The sequence below is a fragment of the Prionailurus viverrinus genome, chromosome D2, assembly GCF_022837055.1.
Source record: "Prionailurus viverrinus isolate Anna chromosome D2, UM_Priviv_1.0, whole genome shotgun sequence".
NCBI lineage: Eukaryota > Metazoa > Chordata > Mammalia > Carnivora > Felidae > Prionailurus > Prionailurus viverrinus.
Window position 1 is genome coordinate 17339087 of NC_062571.1, and position 13901 is coordinate 17352987.

Consider the following 13901-nt stretch of genomic DNA (forward strand, 5'->3'; position numbering starts at 1 on the left):
AGCCTGATGCAGGGCTTGAACCCACAAGCCATGACAGAGGCTCACCCAACTGAACTACCCAGGCACCCCTTAGCCTCTTCCTCTGTCCATGGTCCTAGTGTTGCCCTGGCTTCTGCTGGCTTCTTTGGGTGCCTTTTCTTGCTTCCCTAGTCTGGACTGCTTGATCTTGGGCTTGATTCAGAAAGAAGACATAATAATAATAATAATACACAAAACAACAGTGAGTGTTAAAAACAACATAAAAAGTGTTGTGGGAAAACCAAAAGGACCTAATTATTTCTACCTGCAGTGGATTGCTGGGAGCTGGCTAACCAGAGGAGGTGATGAGTGTTTGGTACCTTGGCGGGTAAGTAAAAGTTTGCCAGGTAGGATGGAAGGAACTTCCCAGAAGAAAAACTGGGAAAAAAGGAATCAGAGGTGAAAAAGTGCATGGCATCCTTGGGATGGCTTGTAGATAGAAGCATGGAGCAGAAGAAGGTGGAGAGTCTTGCAGTTGTGGTAAGAAATTTCGACTTCATTCTCTGAAGGTAGATTTTATTTGTTTTTATTTATTTTTTATTTTTTTATTTTTTTAAAAATTTTTTTAACGTTTTTTTATTTATTTTTGAGACAGAGAGAGACAGAGCATGAATGGGGGAGGGGCAGAGAGAGAGGGAGACACAGAATCCGAAGCAGGCTCCAGGCTCTGAGCCATCAGCCCAGAGCCCAACGTGGGTCTCGAACTCATGGACCGCGAGATCGTGACCTGAGCTGAAGTCGGACGCTTAACCAACTGAGCCACCCAGGCGCCCCGTTTTTATTTTTTTTAACGTTTGTTTATTTTTGAGACAGAGAGAGACAGAGAATGAATGGGGGAGGGGCAGAGAGAGAGGGAGACACAGAATCTGAAACAGGCTCCAGGCTCTGAGCGGTCAGCACAGAGCCTGATGCGGGGCTCAAACTCACGGACCGCGAGATCATGACCTGAGCCGAAGTCGGACACTTAATTGACTGAGCCACCCAGGGGCTTCATCTGAAGGTAGATTTTAAAGTGTGGGCAGGATTTGATTAGATTTGCTTACAAAGATCATTAGGCTACATCACCAAGGCTGGCTGAAAGAGGGCAGGGGGCCTTGGCCCCTATCCCTGACTCCTTTTTTTGCAGCCTCAGCCTTCTTGTTCCCCAGCCAGATCCTTAATGGGGACTACATTCTTCTGTTCTTCCATGGTTTTGACCTAGGCCTTTTCTTGTCCCACATCTGTTCTCATGGTTTAACTATCATCCTGATGCAATTTCTGGCACTGACCTCCTTGTCAACCCTAACCTTGCATTTCCAGGTGCTACTAACTCTATGTACCTGCATGTACCCCCAGCCCCTCAAACTCAACATGTGTGTAGTAGCCACACTCTTTAAATCCTTCCCCCAACACTCTGTTCTTCCCCCTGACTCTTCGTTTCTGCCCTTTGTCCCACCATTCTCCAAGTTTCCTGAGCTTAGAGCTTGCTGGCTGTTACCTCCACCTTCTCTTGGTCCTCATGTTTAGCCCATTTTCAAGTCTGTCAAGATTTCTTTGTGATTTCTGACATCTGTGCCTTCCCAGTCTAACTGCAACCATCCTACCTGAGACCCTCTCCACATTTTGATTCTGTTATAGGAACAACAGCATCAAGCTGGGGTCCCAAGTCTCCAGTGGCTCTCCTGGATGGTCCTATTCTGGTATCGTTTCTATTCTGTCTTGATTATAGAGGACCACATGTAACGTAAATATCGAGCACAGTCCAAATTACTTTTGAAAGTCCCTTAGGAAGATCCCATATTGAAGTCTGACAAACCATCTCTCCAAAAGTCCAACAGTAACAACAATACTGAAACACAATTGTTTTCTTCCAACATGGGAATAGATTGTGCTTTCTTCTGTCCAGCACTATGTAATGTAGTTGACTTGTACTTAGGACTTATTTTGGGAGGGAAAATGTATTTTTAAATATTCCTTCTATGAAAGGTGAACAAGAAAGACTTGAAATGTAGGGGAGGAAAAATAATTTCCCCTCTACCATTCTCAGTTCTTGGCTGAGATTCCTGTAATAATAATAATAATAATAATAATAATAATAAAAGAAAAAAAGAACCAAACAGAGATTTATTGACAGTATAGCTCATGTATACATGGAAGATACTCAGGAAAAAATGAGTAACACTCTGAGGTGGCTTAGAACTCTGGCTTAAAGACCATCTTCAACTAACGACAAGAAAAAAAGGTATGGGGGAGGAGAGTATTGAGCAGTTACTAGGAAAAGCACAGAAAACAAGAGTAAGGTTTGTTATGCAGATCTGCATCTATACCTTCTCCAGGGATAAGGGTTTAATGTTATTTCAGGGGAGTAGCCTTTGTCTTTCCTCAGGGCAGGGAGAAGGGATGCCTTTGTAAATTTATATCCTGCTTTCAGGCAAAGAGACGGAGGCCAGGGAGCCTTTCTTGTATCAGCTTCTTTTCAATTGCCTTTAGCTAAAAATAATCCTTATGCCACTGGGTTTCTGGGGGCGGGCGTATTCTGCCACCCTTCAGGATTAACCCAGAGCACAAATGATTCATGCTCACTCTGGGCACATGCTTATGGAAAGGATGTCACGTCACATCTCCCATACTGGCCCCGTCCTTTAAATTCTTAAAAAATATTTGCTATGCAGCTGTAATTCGATAGGAGGGAATCAAGCACAGGTTTTGCTGACACTGCTCAGGTAGGTGGGCCAGTGTGTCCCATGCCTGCATGTGAAGCCCCTCACGGTGCTGGTCAGACCTGGGTGGGCAGAGAAGGTACCTGGGGCCTGCCACCCTGCACCACCAATTCAGGTGAACTCCAAGGATTTCAAAACTTCTAAATTCAAACTTGGTCTTCTAGGTCTTTATATAGGAATATTTTTCAAGTTAAGAGAATATAATATATAATTTTTAACATGTAATATTTTTGTTACCCTGATTGATAACTTTTAGCTATTTAGACATATGGTAGGTGAGCCCCTCTCTGTATTCTTGCTCTGGCCAACATGAACGTCAGGATGGCTGGCTAAATGCAACACATTTTCCTGAACCAGAGGGCGAAACAGCAGTGGGGGCTTTACTGCACAACGACACAGCACACACATCTTCAAATTGTGGGTAGGAATTGTGGGAAGTCCTGTGGCTATTCTCTCTCTCTCTCTCTCTCTCTCTCTCTCTCTCTCTCCATATCTTCTGGGTCCTCCTGGCTCTCTCTCCCAGACTCTTTTACGCTGCAAGGAAACCCCAGATGCTCCTGATTTTTCTAGGCAGAGAATTTAGATGTGTGCATGGCACCCTGAATTTTCAACCCTTGCTACTCACTAAGGTTCACAGTCCTCAGCATCAGCATCGACTGGAAGCTTGGTGAAAATGCAGGCCCTCCGCTGCCTGAGTAACAACATTCACTTTTCCTCGGAACTCTCAGGGACGCATTTGGGAAATGCTGGAGGAGAGGCCATCGATGCTATAGTAATCCTGAAGCAGGGAAGGTGATGAGAATTGAGAAGAGAAGGGAAGGAGAGCAGCACGACCCTGAGAGAAGAGTTGCCTCCTAGGACCAGAGCCACCAAGGGGTCTCTGTCTCGTCCGGCAGAGAGGGCTGAGGAGGGTGAGGGCTAGAGGAGCCCTGAAGCCGGGCACTCAGGGGGCAGAGAATGACAGCCAGTGATGTGGAAGGAGGCCTTGGCTTTAGGGACAGAGGGCAGGTGGAGAGGATGAGAGCCTGGAGGTTTTGAGAAAATGAGATGAAGTAGACAACGGAAACAGGAAAGGTTGCACACGCATTTGAATGGGAAAGGGACCGGAATGCCACCCAAGCAGCCCTGTGCTTCTCAGGATGCAGAGAAGAGTCTTGGCAGAGGGAGAGCACACAGCCTATGTCCACGCAAACCAGAGCTGGGCAGTAGTTAAAGCGGTTGAAACAGATCCTATTCAGGACTGTTGCAATGGGGAAAAGAGACCTCAGCACAGACCCGGGCGCAGTTCTAAATACAATATGGGTCAGTGGGGATTTACAGCCAAGGAGCAGGTGCGGTGGGGGGGGGTGGGGTGGGTGGTCAGTGGATGGAAATTATTACTAAAAGGGAGACATCAGGGTGGGGGTGGGGGTTCTGCCTGAACAGATTCAATGGGATTCTTGCTGAAGACAAGCCAGGGCGATCCAGTGTCCCCTGGGGGAGGGGCATGAGGAACCCCATTCGATACCGAGGGGGTTCTGGTTAAACTGACTCAGCAGGGTTCTTTCTAGCTAAAATCTGATTTTACAAGCGCACAGATGAACCTAGGAGAAGGTTCAGGAGCCTGACTAAAGTTTGGTCAAGCAAATAATCTTTGTCACCTGGAGACAGACGGGCAGCTTGGGTCCCTCGCAAGGTATAAACGCCTGGCCCTCCTAGAATGACCCCGGGCACCCCACGCTTCTGCCCACATCAGGCTGCCACGTCCACAGCGTGTGCCTTCCCCCTGGGTCCACACCCCTGAGCCTTCAGAGGCTCCCCCAGCTAAGCCACAGGGGACCTTCCTCCTGTGCCTGCTTTTTGCTGGGCTAAGGAAAGACATTCTGGGGCTGAGGAAGCTAGGACAGGACCCACGGCAGAAGGCGGTGCTCCTTGAGGTGGGTGCTGCCTGAGGACCTTCCTGGGGGCCATGTCCTTTGCCTAAGGTTCTGAGGTCACCTGTTAGACCCATTCCACGTAGCTCCTCCGGGCGCCCATCCTCAGCTCCAGCCTCCCTGCTCTGTGGCGGGCAGCCCTCCTCCTGGGAAATCGTCCTCCCTTCCTTCCCACCCTCCTCCCATGATCCCAATCTCCTCTTGGACTGCTTGCCTCCTCCACCCTTCAGAGCCTCTTTACAGCTTATGTGAAGCCTTTAAAGCTTATCTGAAAGCAGCTCCCATGCTTTCTCTCTGATCCCTAAGAGTGGGGGAGTTAGAGGGGGGGTTGGGGGGAGGAGGGCAAGAGGGGGCGGGGCAGGGCCTTGTAAACACAGGCCATCGCCTTGTAAACACAGGCCATCCAGCCACATCTGCTCTGGGCGTGTGGTGGAACAGAATTTCGTGAGCCTCATAGCTTTCAGCGCTATGTGCCGGGAACTCCCTTAAGTGTTTTTACATACGTGGCTTCTCTCCGTTAACCCAAACCCAAACGTTGGGAAACGGTTGATTCCGAATTGTTATCCTCGCGGAACACCTACAGAAACTGAGGCACCGGGAGGAAATCGCGTCACGCCACGCGTGCCCAGAGATGCAAGGAGTGGCAGCCAGGCGGTCTGGCTCCGGAGCCCAGCCCCTGCCTCTGTGAGGTCGCCTTCCCTTCCAGCCGGCCACCTTCTCCCCCAGGAAGGGAGGGACGCACAGCCCTGTGGCTGGGGAATGACGGGCACCAAGGACGGCGAGCCACGAAAGCACCCAGCAGAACAAAGGGCCAAGTGTCTTTCTCAACACGTTTAAAGCTCATAGACACAGCAGGAACGCTGACAAGCAAGATGCGCTCGGTCTCCGGGTACCAGGCTCCACGTGTACACAGGAGAAAGGAGTTTTTGTTTTGTGTCATTTCAGAGGCTTAGCGCCGAACGTCACGAGGCCAATGCTTTATGTGTAGAGCTTGGCCCCAGCTCCAAGCCCCAGCGGTGGCGACACAGGGTGCAGGAAGGCTCACTGTTCCAGAAGGAGGGGGTGGAGGAGGCAGAGCGCCCAGAGGAGAACGCCGCCAGCCCCGCTTGTTCTCACCAGACTGTGGAGACCCAGTGGGGCTTCAGGGAATGTCCAAGGATCCGCTCTTGCTCTGCTGGCTTATTCTTTGGAGAGGGAGTTTGGAGAGTGTCCTGCCGTCTCCCCCAAGGTGGTGAGGACAGAGCCCATGAATGGGGAAGAAGAGACTCATCCCACTAACTGCTAAGAAAAAGCAGGGAGCTGTTGCCCAGACCCTGGGCTTCTCTGGCTGCCTTCTGGAGGCAGGTCCTGTGAGCGGGGTGAGGTCACTTTGGCTCCATGGTGGGCGGATGTTGGGGGTCGACAGCAGTGGGTCAGATTCCTGTTCTGCACCGACTAAGGGGGAGGCTTTGGACCCGGGCCTGACCTTTTCAGGCTTCTGTGTGCTCCCACGTCAGATCCTGGGCACACGGAGATGCTATCGATGAGAAAGCGCAGTAAGGATTCAGGAGATACGTGTTTCCTTCACACACATTCTGGGAATTCTGTCTGCTGTTCGTTTTCTGCCTCGCCCATTCAGTGATAAGCTTGGTGAGGGCAGGGTCTTAGCCAGTGTTGTCTCCCAGCGAGTAGCACAGAGTCCGGCACGTATGGAGTGAGTGACCGAGTGAGTGAGTGAGTGAATGAATGAATGAATGCTTACCAAGCGACACGCTGTGTTGGCATGCTAGCTGGAGATTCCCATTTCAACACTGTAATCTATGAGTTTGAGCAAATCACTTTTCTCTGTCTACGCTAGTTTCCCCAACCATTGGGGGAGAGAAATGCAACTTTCTTCTTCTTAAATTTTTTTTTGACGTTTATTCATCTTTGAGAGACAGAGAGGGACAGAGCATGAGCAGGGAAGGGGCAGAGAGAGGAAGACACAGAATCCGAAGTGGGCTCCAGGCTCTTGAGCTGTCAGCACAGAGCCCGATGTGGGGCTTGAACTCAGGAACTGCGAGATCATGACCTGAGCCGAAGTCGGACGCTCAACCGACTGAGCCACCCAGGGCGCCCCAGCAACTATCTTCTTCTTAACAGGCGTGTCAGCATGTCTATAGCACTCAGAATTTCTTAGATGAAAGTTTCTACTAAACAGGATTCGTTTCAGGAAGTTCCTTGACTTTGCCCCCAAATATATGATACACAGAAAGCCTGGCTTTTGCTCTTTGTGACGGGTTTAGAAAAGAGTGCAGAGATTAGACACAGTTGATGCTATCTAGCTATTGGTAATTGTAGGAACATGAGTAATACTTCTGAAATGTAGCTTTCCTGACGTCTCTGGTCTCTATTTTATGATGTTTTCAAAACAGCTTAATCGGGGCTGTCCATATTGCTGGGTCTTCAGCCAGAATGGAGAATGTCCTGCAGTCTCCCCCAGGGGTGAGGTCTTAAGCCATGAGGACAGAGCCCATTCTCCTCCTAGCGACCAAAGGAGCTCCACTATACCCTGTGGACAGGGAGTTCACCTTGGCCGTGTGCAAGGTGGCAGGCTGGAGGCACCAGACCAGCAGAGAGAAGGGACAAAGAGGTGGGCAGAGAGGCTTCCTGGGCCACCTGTGTGACCACTATGGCCTTCTTGAAGTCTCTTGGCTGTCCCTGGAGCCACTTGACCATTGTCCTTATGGGGCAGTCAACAGGAGAGGGGATGTGGTGACGGGTGGCCAGATGGCATTTAAAACAAATGTTCAAGAGTCAGTAGAATTTGGATGGGTGGGCATGAGGAAGAAGGGCTTTCCAACCAAATGGATTGATGGGCACAGGGCCAGGGGGGAGAATGCACCTGCCCGTCTGAGGCTTTGGTGATGTGCTGGGAGGCAGGGAGGCCAGTGAAGTCCAGAGAGAATTTAGGTCTAAAGTGGTAACAAAAAGAGAGACATCCAAGTTACTGGCAAGTTTTTCCCTTTTATCCACCTCTCATTCATTTACAAAGTATTTATTGGGGCACCTGGGTGGCTCAGTCAGTTGAGTGTCTGACTCTTGATTTCAGCTCAGGTCATGATCCCAAGGTGGTGAGATCGAGCCCCACGTCGGGCTCCACTGAGCACGGACCATGTTTAGGATTCTCTCTCTCTCTCCCTCTCAAAAAAAAAAAAGTACTTATTAAGGTCTCCCCTTGGGCACCGGCCAGTGACTTTCATTTGCTCGGAAGAGGGAGCCTGTTTTGCATTAGACAAGCGTCAGGTTCATGGATACCAACACACATATTTCATACATTCAGTGTTCTGAAGCGTCTCACCCTCTAGAAATGTGAATGACTCATGGCACTTGATAATTTCAATGTATCTATATTTTCAGAGAATTTAAATCCATATTTTCACAGAAATTAAAAAAATAAAATACAATCTTGGAAACTGAACAGACAACCGTTTTCACTTTTCCATATCTGTTTCCTTTTTTTTTTTTTTGTAACATCTTGGTATTTCAATGGCATATCTGGTTCAAGGGATTCGAGGATATGGATTCAATCCAAGCAGGGACAGTAGAGTGAAATATTATGAGAGCCAGAAGGCTATCTTTTTTATTGCATGAAGTTTTGACCAAGTCCCTGAGCTCTGGCTAATGATGAAAGAAGTACGAGAACAAACAGACTCGCATCTCCTGCCAAGCAGAGAGCTCTAGTGGATTCCACTGAACTCCCCAAGAGAGCTGGGATGACCATCTACAGATCCCAAAGTGGTGATGTGCACAAGCCAAGAGCCAGGAGCCCATTTAACTAATGTCAGGGCAGCCTGAAGAGAAGGCAGGAAAATGCATTCCCCATCAAAGAGTGCTTAGATGTCGAGAACAGTTCAGAAGAGTGAGTGGAATTTCCTTGACTTCTCAGTCAATAAATCACTGCCCATTCTTTTATACCTTCCTCCCCAGCAGCCATTTTTATCTCTCCCATTCTCTCTCTCTCTCACAACATTTATACGTTCTTGTTAAACCAAAGACTATATATGAATTTGAAGCCGTTTTCACATTGTCTTAGTTCAGTTCAGGCTGCTCTAACAATAATACCATGGATTTGGGGGCTTGCACAACAAACATTTATTCCCATGGCTCTGGAAACTGGGAAGGCCGAGATGTGGGTATCTGGGGAGGCCCGCTTCCTGGTTTGCAGATGGCTGCCTTCTCCCTCATGTGGTGGAGAGCAACGAGAGAGGCATGCGATTTCCTATTTTCTTATGAAGGCAATATACCATCATGGGGGCCCCATCCTCATGACTTAATTGCCTCCCGAGAGCCCCACCTCCAGATGCCAGACACTGGGGATTAGGGATTCAACACAGGAATTTGGATGGACACTGAAATTAATCTGAGATCAAGCTATAAAGGAGATGAACTGTTTCTTTCGTGTCTACTGCTACTTAAAAAAATATTTTTTTAAGTTTATTTATTTATTTTGAGAGAGAGAGAGAAGTGGGGAGGGGAAGAGCCCAATGTGGGGCTAGAACTCACAAACTGTAAGATCATGACCTGACCCCAATTCAAAAGTCAGGCGCTTAACCGACAGTCACCCAGGTACCCCTCTACCCACTATTTTTGAGTGATGGCAATCTTGAAGACTTCATGAAGAAGGGGGTATTTGAGCTAGGTCTTAAGGATGGGATTTCTATTTTTAGAGATGGTGGGGTGGGAATTTCAGATGAAGGGGAAAAAAGAATGAACAGTTGCTTCTAGACTTATTCAGATTCTTATAGAGGGCTGAAAATCTCAGAGGCTTTCTAAAGGTGTATTTTCAAGCAACTAGGAGATATTTGTTGTTTTCGAGAAGCCTTTTAGCATTTTTCAGAGCAGTTAAGCCGGTCGTCTTTGCTATGTAAAATATGATGTCAACAGAGAAAGATCCACTTTTGAGCCTCATGCGGGTCATGGGGCTTTGCCTGGAGAAGATGATTGTGTTCCTGAAGGGGCAGGGAGTGCCTCACACCTGCCTGGACTTGGTGACAGACCATGGTCGTCTCAGTAAAAGCTCTCCCTATGGCCGGAAAAATAACCCAAAGCACATTTTTTTCTGCCAACAGAAGATTTGTAAACTCATCTCCTTGTCTTTCCTTCGTTCTCCCTTGTCTTAGCATGAGCGTTGCCCTCCAATGGCCAGGGTACTAGTCTTCTAAATAAACCAGGAGCACTCTGGCCCATTGCCCATTCTTTCTGGGTGTGGGAGTGAATAGCAGAGAACAGTCCTCTTGCAGGGTAGCATCTGGAATAACTAGTAACAGATGTAGGAATGAATCATCATGCTCAGGGAGCCTGCCTGCAACCAAGCTGAAAGCATCTGTAAGGAAGGCTGGCTTTATCCACCGGTACACTGCCCTGTCACGTCATCAAAAGAATCCCTTCCCCAAACTGTCAGCTGTTTGCCACAATGTCTGGAATTTCACCATTAGGTTCAGCAACCGACTCGCAAAATGTTAGAGCTGGTCAATCACCTCTTGGAAGCAGAGCTAGAATGTTTGTCCTGTGGTTTTCCATTACCCTGCAGGGCATCTCCATGGGGGGAGTGGGCACACAGATTGCGTGGGTGGGGGGCGCCTGTGTGTCTCAGTCGGTTAGGCATCTGACTCTTGATATTGGCTCAGGTCGTGACCTCATGTTTCGGGAGATCGAGCCCCAAGTGGGGCTCTGGGCCTACATCCTGCTTGGGATTCTCTCTCTTCTCTCTCCCTCTCTCTGCCCCTTCCTGGCATGCTCTCTCTCTCTCAAAATAATTTAAACAAACATGAAAAAAGAAAACAAACAAACCAAAAACCCTCACAAATTACTTGCTTGGGACAACAAATCCGTTCAACAGACATTTGTACTGACAGCCTATTCAACATTCAGCTGTACAGGAGAGACTTTGGGACGGGCAACAGAAAGAAAGGAGCCCTGCCCCTATCTTCAAGAAAGAAGGTCAAAGTCCTGAAATAGCCACACATAAACACCAAGAAACCTTCCATGTAGGTAAATATGACAAATACAGCTTTATATATATATATTTTTATTTATATACATATATAAATAATTTTCTCCTTCAGTTTCAGTTAAGTTTTCTATCAGAGCGATTTAATTCCTATGAGTTTCTTATAATCTGGAAGTTTTCTTTAGTTATCCCTTATCACCCAGAGCATGGACTTCACATACTTTGGCTGATGGCCCTGATTTATCTCATATCATATTTCTATTATGATTTCTCTGGCAGTAAATCATATTTGATCTGAAATATACATAATTGGGTTGTGCTTTTTTGAAGGCAACATTTATTTTTGCAACTGCTTGGAAAACCACATGGGACCAAGCTTTCGTAGCACAGAAGCCTTCCTACGTGAATTTCAAAGCAAGTTCAAAGATGTTAGTTAAGTTTCCAGAATACATCTTGAAGCATCACCCACACCCCATATGAAACAAAGATTAGGGGGATAATAATGCTAACTATGTAACATTCATTCATTCATTCATTTATTCATGATTCATTCAACAAATAGTCAGTGAGCACTTGCTCTGAACCAGGCTTTCTTGTTCCTTGCAATAAACAAGAGAGATAAGGTTCAGTGGATTCAGGTTAGTAAACTGAGCATATACATAGCATTGACTTCAATAGAGAGAATAATAATACCAAACTCTTCTCTACCTGGTGGCTTCAGAGTCGTTCACATACCCTGTAACCCAGACTATTATCTGGTGGCTTTTCCCACTGCTTCAATATATTATGCTGATAACATTGTTGATAGCAATTTTTTTTTTTTTTTGAGAGAGAGAGAGAGAGAGAGAGAGAGAGAGAGAGAGAGCACGCGCGCAGGGGAGGGGCAGAAAGAGAGGGAGACACAGAATCCGAAGCAGGCTCCAGGCTCTGAGCTGTCAGCACAGAGCCCAAAGCAGGGCTGGAACTCATGAACAGCGAGATCATGCCCTGAGCTGAAGTCGGTTGCTCAACCTACTGAGCCACCCAGGCTCCCCATAGCAATAACTTTTCTCATAGATCTTGTCACACTGATGACATTCCAAAAATATCTTCTTAGGATTTCTGGGCCAGAATATGATAAGGCTACCTCACATTTAAAACAGAACTTTGCAAGTTATTTCCAGGACTGTGTTCAGAATTATCCAAGTACTACTTTGGAGGCAAAGACCGTAAGTAGCAGCTGAAATGCACATTTTTTATTCGAAGAGTTCTAAATTCTCATCTGAGACCTGTTATTGTCTTGTACAAAACAGCAAGATGGTAAGGCGGATGAGGGCTCTGTATAATTGTAATTGTTGTGGTCTGGAACACATTTCAAAATGACAAACCTGGTCCCGCTATTGTTGCTTTTCTGCCTACGAAAACTTTCCGTGCCTCTTCAGTTTGCAAATAGCGAGCTGCTGAGAGTTCTTGTGATTTCTGAGATTCCAAAGTAAAGCCTGTCATTTATTTCATCCGTGGTTTGGGAGGAAGCAAAGACCACGCAGCCGCTCGGGGAAAACCTGTTCACGTGCAAGGGCAAGACCAAGTACAGGTGTGCTGGCCGCCGGCCCCTACACCTGTCCTGCAGTTCATTTAGGGAAAGACACTGTGAACACTTCATTTCACGTCTCCGTCTCTTTAAGAGGAGCGGGAACTAATTTTCTTCGACCGCCCGGACTCTAGTCCAGTCTCCCCAGGTCGTCCCCTTCGGCCTCCTAGCCGCCCGCCCGGCGCCCACCCCTTCTCTGTCGCTCATGGCGCCCGGACCCTGCCCCCGTGTCTTGGCTGGACTCCAAGAAGGCGAGGAAGATGGCTCATCAAGGAAAGGGGCAGGACAGGGATGAGGCGGCCGGTGGCTCGGTCCTGAAATCGGGCTTTCTTGGCACACTGGAGGGAGAAAACTTTCCTTTGTCAAACAAGTGACCACGTGGCGCTATGGCGGTCACCACCAGCAACCCCGTCAGACCGCGGGCCGCGGACTTGGGGGCGCGCCCGCCATCTGCTCAGCAGCCCAAGGGAAGCCCTGAAAAGTGGGGGAGCGGCAGGAAAGCACGAGAGCAATAAAGGCCCGGTAGAGTGGCGTGGAGGGCGGGGTTCCGGGAGTGGGGGGCGCGGAGGGTGGGGTTCGCGAGAGGGGGCGGGTCCGGGAGGGGGCGTGGGCAGGATCCCCGGGAGTGGGCGGGTTCGGAGGCGGGGTTCCCGTGGTGGGGCGGGCTCGGTGGGCGGGGTTCTCGGGGGTCGGGGTGTCGAGGGCGGGGTACCGCGGGGGGCTGGCTTGAGGTCGCGGGGCTCCCCCGGGCCGGGAGGGGGCGGAGGGCGGAGTACTCGGGGTTAGAGGGGTGCGCGGGGTTCCCAGAGTTGGGCGGGCGCAGAGGGCGGAGTGCCCGAGGGCGGGGAGGTTGCGGAGGGCGGGGTTCCGGGGGGTGGGCGGGCTCGAGAGGCAGGGTCCTCGGGGGTGTCGGGAGAGCGGGGTACACGGGGGTGCGAGGCAAGGGGTTTCAGGGGCGGGGAGTTTGTCGGAGGGGCGGGGTCCCGGGGGTGGCCGGGCTCGGGGGGCAGGGTCCTATCGGGGGTGCGGGAGGGCGGCGTCCCCGGGGGTGCGGGCGCGGAGGGCGATTCCCGGGGCCGCGGGGTTCCCGGGTCGGGCGGGCGCGGGGGCGGGGCTGGGGGCGGAAGGGCGCCGCGCTCGCAGGCGGGGAGGGGGCGGGGCTCGCGGGGCGGGGCTCCGGGCTCCGGGGGCGGCGCGGCGCGGGGAGGGGCGCGGGTGGGGGAGCGGCGGGCAGGCCGGGCATGGCGTCGATGGCGGCGGCGATCGCGGCCTCGCGCTCGGCGGTCATGAGCGGGAACCGGCCTCTGGACGACCGGGAGCGGAAGCGCTTCACCTACTTCTCGTCGCTGAGCCCCATGGCCAGGAAGATCATGCAGGACAAGGAGAAGATCCGCGAGAAGTACGGGCCCGAGTGGGCGCGGCTGCCGCCCGCGCAGCAGGACGAGATCATCGACCGGTGCCTGGTGGGGCCGGGCGCCCCGGCGCCCCGCGCCCCGGGGGACCCCGGGGACTCCGAGGAGCTGGCGCGCTTCCCCGGCCTGCGCGGGCCCACGGGCCAGAAGGTGGTGCGCTTCGGGGACGAGGTAGGTGCGGGCGGGGCCGGGGACCCTCTCCCCTCCCCTCGTGGCCCCTGCAGGTCGCGGGGGTCCGGGCTGGCAAGAAGGCGCGGAGATGGGAGTGGGCGCGAGGGGCGTCCCAGGGGGAGTTTGAGAATCGCCGTGAGGAGGGGT

General features: G+C 50.6%; 1 protein-coding gene across 1 annotated transcript in view; it reads left to right on the forward strand.

Annotated features, from left to right (window-relative positions):
- Window positions 1–13396: 13396 nt before the first annotated feature.
- CD2H1orf198 (chromosome D2 C1orf198 homolog) overlaps window positions 13397–13901 on the forward strand; it is a 30823-nt gene continuing 30318 nt past the window's right edge. The window contains exon 1 of the mRNA XM_047825998.1: window positions 13397–13754. Within this exon, the coding sequence (XP_047681954.1) occupies window positions 13413–13754 (342 nt within the window). The 5' untranslated portion in view covers window positions 13397–13412. The remainder of the gene's footprint in view (window positions 13755–13901) is intronic.